This window comes from Poecilia reticulata, chromosome 21, assembly GCF_904066995.2.
Source record: "Poecilia reticulata chromosome 21, P_reticulata-male-v2, whole genome shotgun sequence".
Lineage (NCBI taxonomy): Eukaryota > Metazoa > Chordata > Actinopteri > Cyprinodontiformes > Poeciliidae > Poecilia > Poecilia reticulata.
In genome coordinates, this window is record NC_088850.1 from 4,115,078 (window position 1) to 4,133,078 (window position 18,001).

General features: G+C 36.8%; 1 protein-coding gene across 1 annotated transcript in view; it reads right to left on the reverse strand.

Annotated features, from left to right (window-relative positions):
• Positions 1–3,448, reverse strand: part of man1a1 (mannosidase, alpha, class 1A, member 1) — a 124,694-nt gene extending 121,246 nt beyond the window's left edge. The window contains exon 1 of the mRNA XM_008397245.3: positions 2,712–3,448. Within this exon, the coding sequence (XP_008395467.2) occupies positions 2,712–3,212 (501 nt within the window). The 5' untranslated portion in view covers positions 3,213–3,448. The remainder of the gene's footprint in view (positions 1–2,711) is intronic.
• Between the last annotated feature and the right edge of the window lie 14,553 nt (positions 3,449–18,001).

An 18,001-nucleotide genomic window follows, 5' to 3' on the forward strand; every position in this document is an offset into this window, starting at 1 on the left:
TATGCACATGCTTTCTCTTGTCCTACTGATCACTTGTTTCTTGTTTTTGAAAAACAGTTTGAAATAAATAAGTAAATAAAAGTCTGGTTTGTTTGCGTAGGTGTGAATGCGAAATCAAACTCTGAAAAAAGCGAACTCTGGTCCGCCTACAAGCCTAGGTTTTGGTTCGGTTGAAGTGAACTCTGGTGTGGTTCAAATTCAAGCAGATCAAAGACTGCTTGCTCCAAAAGCAGGAAACGGACTACAACGCAGGGCATTATGGGTAAATATTAAAGTGGAAGAAATGTCTCGTGGTCTTACACCGACAAAAAAAGAGAAATCATAAAACCGCTACAATTTGATGACATTATTTTTCTTTAATTTTGTAAAGAAGCAAGCTGTGCTCAGTGTCATCTTCTGAGGCTTTTGTATCGTTTCCCTCAGTGATTCTTGGTGCAGCGCCACCACAGGTGAGGAGGGGAACAGTTATTCCAAATGATTTGGATCATTTGACTCAGTGCAGTGTGAAAGTGAACAGCACTAGCTGAAAGTGAAACATGTTGCAATTTTGGTCCATAATCAAACCGGTGTGAAAACACCCTAAAATTACAAGCTGTAAATATTAATTAAAAAGAGTGACATTTCTATATGGGAATATTTGAAAGAGAATCTACAGCTAAAAGATGTGAACACTGGTGGAAGTGGAGATTTTGTCAGATGTTTGATCTGACCGTGTCAAAAATACTAAACATAGCACTACAAGTAGCTACATTTTGACCTTCAAAACAAGGTAAAAAAAAAAAAAGATCTCCCCCAAGACTGCATGAACCATAACATCATATTTCCAATTACAAAATTAATTTTCAATTGATTTTTCTAGAATTATTAGCTTTAGGTCAAAATCATCAAGATCTTAATAGATTAGCACCACTCTGTGCTTAATGAATCTGTATTATATGGATTGTACTTCATGAATTAAGTTACTGAAATATTTTCCATTCTAATTTACTGAGATGCAGGTATTTTAATAAATCAATGCTTTTCATACATACCAATTCCCAGTGAGCATTTATTAGTCACAGATGCATATAAGCAACGTCTGAATGACCTACAGGTGTCTGGGTTAGAATGTGTGAAACTAAACGATTGTCTGACTTATAAATTGACATTTAAAACTCTAAACTTAGCCTTCTTTAAGCACAGATTGACGAGCATAAATAAAAAAGCAAATTCAATGAGCTGGACTGGAACTGCAGGCCTCTCAATTACACAGACACCACCTTTACTAGATAAGCCACAAGTCCGTAAATAATGCGTAAATAATAGATAAGTCCAGGATTATCATGTGTAACTGTATCTCAGTGCTGCGTCATCTACATCATGAGAAACTCGATCGTAAAGGTCTTACCAGCATCTCCAGAGATATTCAGATAAGATTCTTGTCACTAAACACCTGTATTAAATATTTATAGACCATTTAGGTAACAATGTGTTTGTTATCCATTTGCCTGTGCATGTCAAATATGGAAATATGGAAGCATATTTTTCACTTTTCACAAAATTCATGTTGATATTAGTGCAATAACACCAGTGAAAACATGACTATTTTAGCTCAATCATATTAAAATAAATGAAACGGAGTTTCACATTGAGATTTCAGGTGTTATTCTATGGTTTATATTGCTAATGATACTGTTAAGAACACTTGTTCAATAGCTTATCAACTCAAATCACATGGCAGTAAATCAATGCATTCAGCCATCAAGATATGACAAAGATGACTTGTTGAGGTTCAAACACTGAATTAAAATGCTGAAAAAGTATTATTTAAGTGAATTTAAACATTTTAACCCTAACCCCTGTCAGGTAAAAACAGAAAACTGAGGTTACAGTCCACACAAACTCAAACAAATTGGGCAATAACTGCAAAAATGTTGCCTGGTAGCATCAAACCTTGGTCTAAACAACAAATACGCTGCATATCAACAGTTCAGGCTGCTGGTGACCAACATCTACTTTCAGCAGGATAATGATCCATATTTCAAAGCTCAAATCATCTTAATCTGACAATGAGTCCAATGGTTTTTGCAATCACCAGATCTCAATCCATTTAGTTAAAAAAAAATGGAGTCAGGGCCTCAAAGGGTGTTGTGAATCTACAGGTTTGAGGTGGAAATGTTAGAAGAAATTCTAAATAAACTAGAACATACATCACTATACGTTACTAATATTCTCTGTTATGATGGTCGGAACCAGAAACGTTCAAGTACAACTGCATTAGAGCATCTTTAAAACATGGAGGAAGAGGAGACAGTCATTGTGGACATGCAGCTAAAAATCTGCTGCATCTGTGTGATGTAACTAAGTCAATATGGATCTCCAAAAAATGATTTGCTGAATCTCAACCACAAAATTACAGTAGAATTACGGGGTTACCAACTTGTTTCTAACAAGGTATGTCTAATAAAGCGTTTATTTTACATTGTGCACCCTTGAAATATATATATATATAGGTCAAATCAGATATTATATTTTTCCATCTCTAAATCAGGTCCAGATGTATTATTAAGTATTTTGCTCAGTGGATTACTTGTATTGTCTAGTTTTGGTGCATCTCCTCCATATTATCAGTGGTTTAACCGTTTTAAAACTTTCTGGAGGCGCCTCTGGGTTCATATGTTAAATCGTTTATTTACCCATAACCCAGTTAATGTTGCTCAACAGATCCTTACCTCTTTGATTTTAGCCCGTCTCTCCTTAGTTTCGGGGTCCAGCGGTTCGTGTCCCGTCGCTCCGGGCGGACGGTGATATTCAATGGGTGGTATTTTATTCACATCATTCTCAGCCTGACCCGCAATGATAAGTTTCTTGTCTTTTGATATGTCCCATTGTATCTCCTCGGGTCGCTTTTGGAGCGTGTCCTTGGCCTCCAGCAGCGCATTTTCGTGGTCCTTCTTGATCTTGGCCAGGACCCGGACGTCGCTTCCAGCCGAGCCGGAGTAGCTGCTCTCCGGACCGGTGCGGGTGTTTGTCTCCACCGCGGGGGAGCGGAAGAAAACTCCGCTGAGTAGCTTCGACGAGTCCGGGAGGAAGAAGATAGCCCCGAAACACAGGGTGATGAAGGCGCTGAACACCAGGAGAAGAATAAATTTCTCTGTCAGCCTGAAAGAAGTCGGGCTGGCAGACTTCCTATTTGGCGGAGCGGTGAAAGGCAGAAGAGTTGCAACTGGCATTTTCACCTCTTTTTTCCTTTAAAACAACTCGAACCAAGAAGGAAACAAAAAGATTTTAAACACTCTGTCTAACTCAAGTTTGGCTTACTCCGCTCACAAACCCATTTCCAAGTCATACAAGCGGACTAAAACGAAAAGCGGACGGTTTAAAATCTCCGGTGAAAAGTTGGTGGAAGAGAAGCTGCCATCCATGCCGAAGCCTCTCTGCAGACAGACGGAGTTCCAACGGCTCTCACACACACAGGAAGCAGCGCTGCGTGGGCGTGGCCAAAGCCTTAACTGACAGCAGGGATGAGCCAATCACATTCCGCCCCGTCAGAGGTGGGCGTTCTAGCGGGGAGTGGCTAACAACAGCTGGAAAGAACCATAATGAAGAAATTCTATGGTGGCCTGAAGCATGTGAGTGAGAGATTCTCACACCGAAAACTTTTGAGAAATGGACCTTTAATATCAGTACATTTATTTAAAAGAGGAAGAAAATTCCACATTAAGGAATATCTGAAAAAATGTGAAAAATTCAAACTTTAATTTGAGTACAGTTATTTGACAGGGCATGAAAAAGTCCCACATTAAGGAATATTTTTTAAAGAAAAACAAATGGAGGTTCAATTATTATTTAAATAATTGTGATGAAATTATATTTTTAATCATTTCAACAATGGCATATTAGGGTCATTGCAGATAGAAAAAATAAGTACATTTCTGCAAGAAAACTCAAAAAATTTATAGAAAAAACTTGAAAATGTCTAATCTTCAAAGTCAAAAATTTCTAGGAAAAGAAAATCATGAAATTTTTATATTAATTTCACATATTGTTTAGGAAAAAAATGGTAGTTAATTTTAACTCAGAAATGTTTTAATTTCTGAGCTTTTTCTAGATATTTTTCTCACAAATGTTTAATCTTTGTAACTCAGAAAATCTCTTGTTTTCCTAAAAAAAAACATATGAATTAATCTAAAAATTTCTGAGTTTTTTGGTGTAAATGTATTTCTTTTTCTCCTATCTACTATTACACTAATATATTGTTTTCTTGCAAAGTCCCTGGAAACTTCTAGATGTAGATGAAGAAAAATCTGTTTGAATTTATAGGAAGAAAAATCCAACCTTTTTTCCATATTTATTTATGATAAAAAAATATTGTGTCTGTTGATTTCAGGAATCATAAGAAGAACAGAAATTCAGTCACCCAGCATGATTTGTGCAGAACATTTCTGACACTGCTGGATTTTTGTTGTTTGTTGTTTTTGGTCACAGGATTGCTGAATCGATGATTCTCTGACCCAAAATGGCCACATAGTGCTGATCCAACCTTTGTAATATCTACTTGGGGAAAAACTCAACAAAACTCAATTGGACTTTGTGAAAGCAGCTCAAAGTGGATCATGTGACTAAAACCCTTGCAGTTTACTTCCTATTGACTGCATGTACAAGCTAACTACCAGGATAAGTAAATGGTTACATAAGTCAGATTTATCCATCTCTTAATTCCATTTGCGTTTGTAGAAAGTTCAGATAAAAACTTCAATTGATATAACAAATCTCACACTTCAATAAAGTTAGTAGATTACAGCTCAGAACAAAAGAAAATCGATTACTGGATGGATACAAATGACAAAAGCACATTTTTTCGTTCCTGGCTGCATTGTTTATTGGCTTGCCCTTTGCTCATGTCACATGACATGACCCCTGACCTGGTGATTTCTTTAAGACTGAGGAGATTTTGTTTTGCAGGCCTGTCACTCATTAATCAGCAGATGATCTGGCAGAAAATGTAGAAGTTTTTGCTGCTTCTCATTTATAGTTTTCATCAAAGTTAATCATCAAAAACCTTTTAAAGAAATGTGGGAAACTTCAGGTTAAATGTTTATTGAATTCTTCCAACAAAATGTTCTTTATAAATGTCAGATTTTGCATTTATGTAACCTTAACCAAAAACATAGACTTTGCATCCCTTAGAAAAACCTGGGTACTTAAACTTTAAGTTTTCTAAAACTATAAACCACAAACATTTCCATGTATTTTGTAATTTTATTGAGAATCAATCGAATATCCAGCTGAAAACAAACATTAACATTCACGTGCAAAGACTTTACTTCATTGTCTGACATTGAATCAGAAACTTTTTTTGTTTTAGGACAGTTTGTTTCCATACAATGATTTCTATTTAAACATCATGCAGTAAAATGTGATTTTTGTTTTCAATCACAGACAGTGAAACGATTTATTGTTCTGTATTCTGTAGAGAGAAGGAAACTTCTAGATTACAAGACAATAAGTTACAGTTAAATATGCAAGACGTTTTTGAGAAATTTTATTTCTGAATCTTATTGCTTTTTATTAAAATACTTTAAGAAGAAGAAATTCAGAGAGGATATGGTGGTTGTTTGTTTTTTGGTTTTAACTTGTGTAGCATCCACATCCACACTCCATTCCACTAGATGGCAGTAATGCACATCTAAACTTTGCCAACAAAAATAAAAAAGAAGATTGTTTTTTTTCAAAAAAATTATTTATTTTTTATGTATATTATGCAATGGAGTCCACGCTTCTTACTGCTTGGTGGCGGTACTGCTTACATAAGGTTTTTTGCTAAACCGCCAACAAAACTCAAGAAGAAGAAAAAGAACTCAATGCTCTATTAACCCTTTAACTACTTTTTTTTCTTACCATTGTTTCAGAAGTAGCTGCTATGATGACCTCAGCAGTTCCACCAGGTGTTTGCAAATGTCTGCTGGCTAGTCTGAAGGAGTTGAGTGGGGGAGGAGCTGCACCTCCAAGGCGGAGCTAAGTCCATCCAGGTGTTTTTCACACCTGAATGGTTGCTATGGAGATGAAAGGATTTCTCCAACTTGTATGAACGTATCAAAGCAGCACTCCAGGTTTGTCTTTGGTGAGACAATAACATTATAACATGATGGAAAACTCAAAAAAGTCGATTTTACATAATACTGCCCCTTTATCGCTTCTAAAAACAATAAAAGCCGGACATTGTTTAGAGTGGTTTCATGGATGAACACATTAAAGCTGAAATCTGTGACCTTTGTTTGACAGATAAACGTTTCATCGTTTAAATTATCTGCAATCTTAGTAATAACAGCTTGTGCAAACAGCAGGTAGTTTGCATGCTGTTTAAAACTGAATACAGATTTAGATGAAAGAGCAAAATGAGAGAAGCCACTGCATCTCGGAGATCTGCCGTGTTATTACTGATGGGTGTGTGCTCCTGTTTTCTCTCCTCTGAATCCGTCCCCACTGTGTGACTGGAATGCAAACTTATTTGTTGGCTGGTAAACATTTTGTCGAGCAAATAGCTTGTCGTGCCAATCCGAAATCACTGAAAGGAGAGCTGCAGGAACCGAAAGCTTTGTCAACTACGGCGTGCGCCTCACCTAAACTCCACCAGCGGGAGGAGAAGCGTACAGATGGAAACCCTAATCTGTGGGTGACAGATGCAAGCTGCCAACCTGACGCTCTAATTTTGGGATGACAACTTGTCTAAGTGACGACGTACGTCCGTGTGATTAGTTTGTCTTTCTGGGAAACAAACAGAAAATGAAAGCTAAAAATGAAATGAATGGCACGTTTCCCTGCATCATTTCATGAAAGTTTCATTTCTTTGTTGTTGTTACGACTTAAAGCAAAAATCTCCCCAAAAATGCCTGGGATTTAACTTGGAGTTGCAACCTTTTTGTTTTTGCTAACTTTTATTAAGAAACTGCCCACATCAGCCTCTACACAGCGATTACAGTTATGACACAGAGCATTTTTGTAGAGTGCAATATTTCTCATTTCCATTCATAAACGACTACAACACTGGAGGCAAACAGTAAATCTATGTCAGCGGTCCGCCGCAATAAAAACCTAAATTATCCATCAGTCTAATGTAACCCGGCTTGGAGAACGCGGGAAATTTGTTCTATCCATAATGTATGTCTGATTTTAAATTCATAAGCCCTCTTTGATGTGGCTGATCAGAGAAGCTGAACTGTTGTGACTCGATGTTTGATTTTTGTTGCATTTCAGTATAGTTTGTTTTATTGAGGCAGCAGTTCGTTCAGATTCTGAATCTTCTGTTGTTAAGCTGGCTCCACAATGAGACACTTTAAATGTAAAAACATTATAATAAAATATCACTTTGATAAGATCTTTCACGTCCGCAAACACGACTGTTAGGTTAATTGGTTCTGATTGGCTCTTAGGTGAGAATCTGTAGCTGCGTTTCCATTACTAATGTGCACAAAACTTTGTTTGATATTCTGCTAATGTTGAAAAAACACAATTTACTCATTGCAGCTTTTCCTACGATTCGTTCTACGGCCACTGTGGACAGAAAAAAGAAGGAAACATTTCAACAAAAACCTCATAAAGTTTAAAATGAATCTCAGACATTTTCTAGAAAAAATTAGAAAATTAAAAATTTGCTAGAAAAATTCCTGCAATGATTAGAAAACATTTGAGTTTCAAAAGTTGATACTTGTCAACTTCCGCAGTTTCAAAAGTCTAAACTTCTCAACTTTTGAAACTCAGAAATTTCCATGTTTTTTCTAGAAAATTTTCAAGTTTTTTGAAGAAAATTTACTCCTGTTTTCTATGTACAAAGGTCTCTGAAATTTTCTTGAAAAAACAAGGACATTTCTGAGTTTGAAAAGTAAAAAAAAATTCTAGAAAAATGTCAGAAATTTTGAGATTGATCTCTTAAATGTTCTAGAAAAAGGTTGAAATGTCTGAGTGTCAAAAATTTAAACTTTTCCACTTTTAGAAATCTTCTGAGTTTCAAAAGTCAAAACTTTTTTTCTCTTTCTCTTTCTTACTGTTTATTCAATGTTACATGACTCTGTGTTTCTGTTTTAATTATGTAAAGCACTTTGAAATGCCTTGCTGCTGAAATGTGCTATACAAATAAAATCTGACAAACTTTTTGACTTTTGAGTTTTTTCTCAAAGATTTCTGAGAGTTTTTGACAGAAATGTACTTTATCTGCAATGACCCTAATACGCCGATGTAGTCAGAATGGCCTTTGCAAAGTCTTATTCTTGATCTTGAAGAAAATGTGTGGGCAGAGCTGAAAGTTAAGGTGACCTTTAAACCTGATTAGCCAGATCTGTAAGGAGGAAAATCCCAGCGTTCATTATGAGAAGCTTGTCAACAAGTTTGACTGAAGGTCATTCAGGTTAAAGGGCATTTCTCTCAAATACTTAGAAAAGTGTATTAATGTAGAAACTTTGCACTTTACAGAAAGTAAAAATTAATTATTTCTTGATCATTTCACTCCTAAGAATACAAAAAAGATTATTCTCCTCCAACATAAACTTAGTTTTTTTATGTTGTAAAATTTAGCAACTAGTGTTTCATCTTTCTGCGCTGCTCTTTCACTCTTTCATTGTGTTTTCATGACTATATGTTTTGACGCTAAGATGAGATAATCAAAACTTGTTTATTTCGCAAACAGAAACAGTTTTTTCGCATCACATGAGTCACATGTGCATTGATTATTGCAACAGCGTCTTCACAGGTCTGACTAATAAATCAAACAGCTGCAGCTGATCCAGATGCTGCTGCTCGCGTTCTGACTAAAACCAGGAAGATGGAGACATAACACCAGTTTTAAAGTTCCTACACTGGCTCCCTGTAGTTTAGAGAATAGACTTTAAAATACTGATGTTAGTTTATAAATCACTGAACGGTTTGGCACCACAATACCTTAAAGATCTGTTATTGCTGTACCAACTGTCTAGACCCCTCAGATCTTCTGGTTCTGGTTCTGCTCTGCATCCCCAGAACCAGAACCAAACGAGGAGAAGCAGCATTCAGCTTCTATGCACCACAGATTTGGAACAAACTTCCAGAAAACTGTATAACAGCTGAAACAGTGGGTGCCTTTAAATCTCAACTTAAAACCCACCTGTTTAGAGTTGCTTATGGCTAAATTAGGGTTAGAGTGGGTTTTGATGTCTTCCATGTTTATATGTCTTTAATTTCTTTTTATTTCTTTTCTACGTTTTAATGATGTAAAGCCCCCCGGAAAACGTCCCAGTTAAATGACGTTTAACTAAAGTTCTGCGGGGTTTAGAGTCCCAGTTGACGGAGTTTCAACTAAAAACCTAGAGGTTGGAGTCCTTGTCAAACGGTGTTTTTGACTAAAGTCCCTGAGGGTTAGAGTCCCAGTTAAACGACGTTTAACTGAAGTCCTAAAAAGGGTTTTAATGTTTTTATCTTTTTTAAAATCTCTTTCTCTTTCTCACTGTTTATTCAATGTCACCTGCTGTTTTTCTTTTAATTATGTAAAGCACTTTGAAATGTCTTGCTGCTGAAATGTGCTATACAAATAAAATTTGATTGATTGATTGACATGATCAACAACCAGATTCTACTACTAGCGAAAAAGATGAAAAAGACAACAAGAAGTGGTATTTAGGCGATGGTTTTCTATGTTTTTTAATGACTTATAGCATGAACAAACACATCTATGTGTGTTTTTAATTTTGTTTTTATTTAGTGGAAGCACCAAAATCGCAAAATTGCGACATTAGCGGAATTTTTGTGCATATCTGTGATGGAAACGCAGCTTGTGAAAATCATTTTAAAGGTAGAAACAGAGAAAACTTGTATTCTTTACACCAAGAGAACAAGTTAAACTGTCTACAGTACCGTGTTAATCTTATTTCAGTTTCTTTTATTAACATGTATTCACTGACCGTTTTCTCAAGGCATCGACAACAGAAAAACTTGTTGTGGAAAAGCTTGAGAAACAGTTTGCAGGCGAAATGTTTGACTCTGTTGCGTAACTCCTGCCTTCAACCAAATCCTACAGCCTGAGGAACAAGTTTGATCCATGTAGGCCAAAACCTGTCAGATTTAATGGATCCGCTGCTTTTATCTTGCTTTCACACAACAGAGTCCTGGACGGTTGTTTTGCCCAAGAGAGGCATTACGTCATGGTTCAGATTCGCCAAACAAGGACAGCAAAAGAGTTTTTAAAGCAGAATCAGTCTCAGTTAGAAAGTGAAAAAACTGGTTGGTTAAAATGCTAAAACTTTAGACACAGCGTCTTTTTTTTGGAAATCACACTGGTGATTGAACAAGGTTTGGGGTAACATATGTACAAGAGAAAAACACTTTTTAGAATCGGTTAAAGAAGTTTAAAGACATTTCAGTCACAGTTTGCATTTATAAAAACACCCCAGCCTGATTTCTCCCTCTCAGAACATGAAAATGATTGCGTAACATTCAGTCAACAAAGGCGAATCCAGCTGCAGAGGAGGAGTGGAGCTGCTTAAAGGCCATGCTGCAGGTTTAAACAGTTACTTCTCTGGAAAATAAAAATACTGGGGAGTTTGCATGTCACCAGAATGTGGATGGAGAGATGAACATTGAAGTATCCTTGCTGTGTCCTGACCTCATGGTCAAACATGTCAGGTAGTTTGGGGACCAAAGTTGCAACAGTTGTTACATTTTCAGCTGCGGTGGTTAGCTTCCACACTGAAAACAGAACCAAACTGATTGAAAAAGCTGTTCCCTTCCTCACCTGTGGTGGTGCTGCTGCACTGAAGGAAGTAACATGAAGACCAATGAAGAAAACACTGAGCGCAACTGGTAGCGTCAGAATTTAGCAGTTGTAGGATTTATATTTTGTCTAAGGTAAAATAACCACGAGTCATTTTTTCCGCTGGCGATAGACTAGCATGTTTGTTTTGATTATATTTACCCAGAATGCCCTGCAGAAGTGGACTACAGTACTTCCTGTTTGTGGAACGGTCTTCGGTCCACTTGGTGTTCACATATACGTTCAAACTGAACCAGAGTTCACTTTAACCAAGCTGAGAATGAGGTTTGTAAGAGGACCAGAGTTTGCTTTTTTGGTCCACTTTTGGATTTGCATTCACACCTTCTCAAACAAACCGGACTTCACAGACAAACAAACGAGTTGGATTAAAGCAGACTAAACAGACATTGTTGGTGTGAATGCACCCCTGGAGGTCCAAAAAACAAACTCTGGTCCTCCTACAAACAGCAGTTTGGTTTGACTGAAGTGAACTCTGGTATGGTTTGAATGCATATGTGAACACCAAGCAGACCAGGAAGTGGACTACATTGCAGGGCATTCTGGGTAAATACAACCAAAGCAAGCATGCTAGTCTAGTGCTAACGGAAAAAAATTCTTCTGGTTTTTCCAAGGGTTTGGTTCATTTGACACAAAGCAGTGTGAAAGGGAGCCACAGCAGCTGAAAATGGAACAAATGTTCCAACTTTGCTCCCAAATCAAACTAAGTTTACTTGACAATCATGTGTCAAAAAACAAATTTTTATTGATGCGGCAGCAGGAAAACAGCTAAAAAATGAAGGACAGTTGGTCCTGGAGACAAGATTTGGGATTTCTGACCTTAAATGGGATTCCTGTTTATAATAAATCATTAAACCACTTGGCCTTCAAATGAAAAGACATGGAGAAGATTCAAATCAGAAGGAGATTCAGAGAAGCGGTTGCTTGCAGCTGCTTGATTAAACTGATTATTCTGCTCAGTCGTCCATCTTGTGAAGGTCATAAGTCAGCGATGAATCTCTTCTGTCCGTGTGTTGGTAATAATCTGGGCTAATATTCATCATTTTGCCCTCAAAATTATCTGTCAGGCATTTTAGTGATGTAAAATAGGCCAAGCAGTGATCACCCAGATGTTTGATGCTTCTGCTCCTCTTCCTCTCTCTCTCTCCAAATATAACCTCGCCCCGATCTGATTCAACCACCGCGGTCTCATCCCCCCGGCGAAGTGGACTCATTTGTGCAAACAGAGGAGGAGAGAAAGAGGAGACAAAGCAGAGGGGATTGAGAATAGAAGGTCCAGGAAAGAGTCCAGAGGATGGAGGGATGAGAGGGCCGGGAAGGGAACGTGTGCTGAAGAGAGCAGGATGTGCTCAGCGAACGAGGTCACTAATTGGGTTGAGACTTGTAGCTCCCTCGCAGTCCTTTCCACTTGTTCCTGACAGAAATCAGATTATTTCTGAGATTCTTTAATAAGGGAAAGGAAAATATGTCAATTTCTACAAAGAAGCTGGAAGAAGAGAGAAAATAACACCAGAAAAAAGGGATTTATGAATACTTTAGCTATTACTGTGAACACTTCTGGTACTTTAGTTTGACTCAGAATGAGAGAAAAGAGGAAAATAGAGCAACGGTTTGATTGATTTTAGTGATTCTTTCCCTGACAAAGACTGAGAATAACAACAAGAATCATTAAAAGAAATCAAATATTTATTCTGCAGAAGTAGTTTTGGTTTAGTTTCCGGAGAAAATATCTGAGCACAATTTAAAAGAGACAAAACTAATTTAAAAGTAACTTTTCAGCGAGACATAGCAACTTGTTTGAAATCAATAATTCCTTAATATTGATGAAAAAGTTGTAGTTTCTTTGGCAAATTATATCACTTATAAGATGGGGAAAATGTCTTGTTAAGCCTAAATCGACGTGAAACCCAGGAATCTGACAAAATAAGTCAGAAATGCAATATTAAGTCAAATTTAATTGATTAATATCAGAGGCACCCAAAAATAGAATTGAAGTAAGAGTAAAAATGTGTTTGGTAAAAAGCTCTGATCAAATTATCAATCATTTAAGATTTTAAAATTACATAATCACACAGATCAAAATATAAAATTAAGTGTGAATTTTTGGTATTTAAAAGATGAAAATTACAATAATTCATTTAGGTAACAAAATCAGACAAAAGAAAATGTTTCCAAATCAGTTTCTTTCATCATAAAACTTATGAAACTTTAACAACAAATGCAGGTGTGTGTCTGTGTTTGGTGAATTTTTGGTTAAAACATGTTTGTTTTTCATTCAGTGGGTAGAAAATCCAGATATTTCACTCAAATAAGAGTAAAAATCCTTCACAACAAAACTACTCAAGCAAAAGAAAAAAGTACATAGCAGTAAAAATACTCCTAAAAGTAAATATAACCACCAAACTGATTAATATTGGGAAACCTGTGAAGCAGTAAAGTGACTCTGTCTCTTTAAGGCCCGTTTCTGACGCTGTAAAACGTCGGATTCTGCTCCTCGTTTGCTAGCCTCTTCAGCCTCACCAGATATTTTTAGCCATTTAAATTTGGAAACGTAGCGCATGGATCAAAGTATTTTCTCCCATCCAGAAAAGTAACTGCTGGGGGAGCAGAGAAGAAAATAAAACGGAACATTTTTAGAGTGAAGCTATCAATAGAGATAATTCTGATGTTACTTTGAAGGTCCAGAACCACAAGCGGCGTCTGACAGCGTCTATTATAATCCCTTCTCAGGGAGACTTCTGGGTAATACACAGAACATTTCATGCAAATGAATTCATAATGCGAGTCTCTTCAACGCAAAACTTGAACAGTTTTTTGCATGTGCGCAAATAAAACCCTGCATATGTGAGCTGTTTCAGTGAAAACTTCTTCAATTCGTCATATGAAATAAAGAAGTTTGATCACAAACACAAAGTTTATCTGTATGTTTAAAGGATTGTTGTGTTGTTGGCACATTAAATTACCTTCATATTTCAGAATGCTTTAAGAGTTAAAACGTTTTAATGAAATGTTGTTTTATAGATAAAGGCAGCAGCAGCAGATCTGGACCTGGAAAACAGGATTTGTTTAAGTTTTACAGGGAAAACCATTTCTATGGTGGAGAGAAATTATGTTTAATTTCAACTAAAATCTCAACCAATCAGAGCTCTGGATTCACTGGGGAAATGGACCATCCATCCATCCATCCATCCATCCATCCATCCATCCATCCATCCATCCATCCATCCATCCATCCATCCATCCATCCATCCATCCATCCATCCATCCATCCATCCATCCATCCATCCATCCATCCATCCATCCATCCATCCATCCATCCATCCATCCATCCATCCATCCATCCATCCATCAGAAGCATATTAATCTACAGAGATGGATAACTGGCCCTTTTCGGCCCAAACTTCAGAACCGACCCACTGATTGGTCCCGGTCTTGTCCAGCAGGCCTGGTTTCTTCTCCTGTCTTTCTCGTCAGCTTGAATCTGCTGAAACAAACTCCGCGATCTGAAGACGACAGAGAAAAGACGACAACTGCCAAAGTCCGTCGTTCCCCTCAGAGGTCAGCAGAAGTGACTCAGTGACCTGCAGAATCTGCTTCTGACAGAGAAATGAAGAGACGCGCTTTGCTCAGCCAGCCGGAAGCAGCAGCTCTGCTGGCATGGAGAGCTTCTAACCTCTCAGCTCCACAGTCACTGAGCAGATGGATGACAGTCCTGCGTGGAAACTCTTCACGTCCAGCGTGAGCCGATTGTCTTTTTTATTTTATTTGATCGTTTAACAGCAGGAGCCCAAACAGTCAACACCTCAGCATCTGCCGCTGCCGGTAATTCATCACTGTAGCTTTGCTTCGCCATCACTTCCAATTATTAGGTGATTATCAGACACACATTCAGCGAACAGAGGATCATTTCCCATCAGCTTCCCTCTCCTACAGATGACAGGAGGGGAGGAAGAGACCTTCTGTTAAACAGCACAGTCACCATCAGGAGATTCATGACGGGGCTATGATATGAAACTATGAATTAATAAATACGATTTTTTATTTAAATACAGGATTCTGATTTTAAACTCCGAATTCTGGCTTAAATCTCTGACTTTGACCTCAGAATTTGACTTTAAATGTAGAATTCTTACTTTTATACACAGAATTTTGACTTTTATCTCAAAATTCTGTATTTTTTCCTCAAAATTAGGACTTTTTTCTTCAGAAATTTGACTTTAAATTTAGAATTCTTACTTTTATACAGAGAATTTTGACTTTTATCTCAAAATTCTGGATTTTTTCCTCAAAATTAGGACTTTTTTCTTCAGAAATTTGACTTTAAATTTAGAATTCTTACTTTTTTCTGATAATTTATCTGACGTTCATCTCAGAATTATAACTTTTCTCAGAAATGTACATTTAAATTTAAAATTATGACGTTTATTTTCAGAAAAAATATGACACATAATTCCAAATTTAATCTCAGAATTCCAATTTTTTTCTCAAAAATCTGACTTCTTTCCTCAGAATTTTGACTTTAAATGTAGAATTCTTACTTTTATTCAGAGAATTTTGACTTTTATCTCAAAATTCTGGATTTTTTTCTCAAAATTAGGACTTTTTTTCTTCAGAAATTTGACTTTAAATTTAGAATTCTTACTTTTCCTCATAATTCTGACTTTGTTGCAATATTTTCCAAAATCCAAATAAATAACGAAACATTCTATAATTTATGTTGTTAGTATATAAAAATAATCACATAGCTATTTCTTTGTCGCCATAGGATTTGTAAACCTGAACTTTATCCACACTGAAAACTTGATCCGAATTCACTTGGTAGATTTAAGTTTTAAGACCAGATTTAAACGATGGTTCATAAACAACTTAAGCAATTCAGATTCTGAGACCAAAAAGTCAGAATTCTGAGAAAATTGTGTATTTATTCATTTTCCAGAGCTGATACAGAAACTTTCTCTTATTAAACTGCTTCATTGACATATATCTATCCCCTAAACCTTTCTGGAGATTTAAAAAAAAATTTTTTGAGAACATTTAACCATTGTTTCTGGGGAGTATTTGTGAGGTCAGACACTGATGTTGGACAACAACATTCTAATTCAAATCAGGCAAGTTCCTCAACGTCAAACGTGCTCAGTCAACGTTATTGAATGGTACATTTTTAAAATATGCATACTGTGTAAGCTGACATGTTTGCACAAAAACAGAGAGCAGAGATGTCAAAATGCCACATATAAGTAAAAAAATAGAGGATCCATTTTTACGTAATGTGATATTCTATACTTGCACTTCATAGTCAAATTAGTTGGAGTTCATTTTGTGAGAATGATACAATTTTAGGTAGCTAAAAATCAAGAGATGTACAGAGGAAGTGGAAGATTTGGGGTCAGAGAGAGGGCAACAAAACAACAATAAATCAAGAAAGTTATCTTCTCATGGGAAATAATGAAAAGAAATAATCAATAATCAGACAAGAGAGTAGCAAAGAAACTCTTTAAGCTCCTTTTTTTAACCTCTAATCAATAACTGAAGTAAAAACCAAAGATCCTAACATCGTAACACATTTGTTTTGGGTCTGTTGATCATGTCCTCTGAGCTCACTCTAAATAAATCAGACAGAGCAGCACACTCATCCCTTATACGGTGCTTCAGGGACTTCCGCCAACGCAGTGCATGCTCAAGACTCATGGAAAATACTTATTACTGTCCACAGGAAGCTTTCACGGACATGCAGACAGGCTGGATGTGCTCATGTCACCATCCACTCTCAAACAACCTCTGTTAGCATAAAGCTACATTTAGTGAATATTAGTTGCTGTCCAGCCGCTTTGAGCCTCCAGGGCCGCGCCATCCGTCATCCGCTGACAACAAGTTGCTCAGATATGAGGAAGAGCGTTTCACACTCGGCTGCCCACCCCACATTTAGTTAACTGATGAAAATGACGGATGTCACGTTGGGAATAAAGGGCAGATGACACACGATGCACAAGACGTCTTCAGCAGAAAACTGACAGAGTGTGTCTGTTTGACGAGTCGCGGACTTAATGGTGGCGGGGAGACGAATCCACGCTGTGTGTTTATTATCTATTCACTCACTAATCCCTTCATTGTTGGGTATTGTTCATGTAAAATGTGCAGGTTGTCTTTTATAATGAGATCAAAAAGAGGAAATGCAGAAAGAAAACATTTAAAATTCATTTCCATTTCTAAAAACAGCCCAACGTTTTAAAAAATAAGCATCCAGATGTTTTTGGCAGTAAGTTCATGTTTTTTGGAGTCTGTTCCAAAAACCTCTGGAATGTAACGTCACAAACCAGCAGGCACGACCCCTCACCTAGCAACCCCAGTGAAGCCCAGCCCGTTACCTAGCAACCCCAGCAGAGTTCCGCCTGTCTCCTAGCAACCCAAGCTGAGTTCCAGGACACATGATCAGTGACAAGAGGCCCTAAAACAGCTCATTCTGAAAGCTACATACTTCACATTTTGATGAATGTACTGCCATAGTGAAATACAGCTGTTAGCCTGTACTCAGTACAAGCTGCTGTTAGCTGCTGTTAGCATACACTGCTAACAGCAGTTAGCCTGGTTAATGAACGTATCCATTAGCAAATCCCACTGTTGAACACATAAAAATTTTGGACAAAAGGTAGTAAATTAACCACAGCATAAGTAGACACCTAAAACTTCAAAATCCAATATGGCCATATTTGCAATTACTTTATAAACAATTTATACCAAAATGTCATCTGAGAACTACTAAATTCAAAAAATCAGTTTCTTTAGTCAGTTGTTCCAAACTGTAAGTCTGAGATGTTTTTTGTTCCACTGATAGGAGGAACCAGACGCTCTTGGTACATTGTAAGGATAAACACTATACCAGGGTTTTTCTCATGCATGGTGTAAAAATCCCAACAAAAATCTTTTAATCTCCTTCAAATTTGACAAAATTCTGACGTAATTCAAAGTAACTTCAAATTCTCGTTTGTCTGTCCACTGCCTAGTTGGAAAAGATATTTTACAATCTTTGTTTTAACATTTAAAGATTTGAACAATCAAGTTTCTCAATCTGTTCATCTAACATTTTGGTTAGATTTTATACTTCAGGAAGAAAAAAAAATGTTTTAAATTAAAAATTAAACTGGGTTTATTACTGTAAATCTATTTGTTTTCATGTCCTTCAAATGCTATTCAAGCTGTTTTCCATTATTGGTTGTTTTTGATGTAATA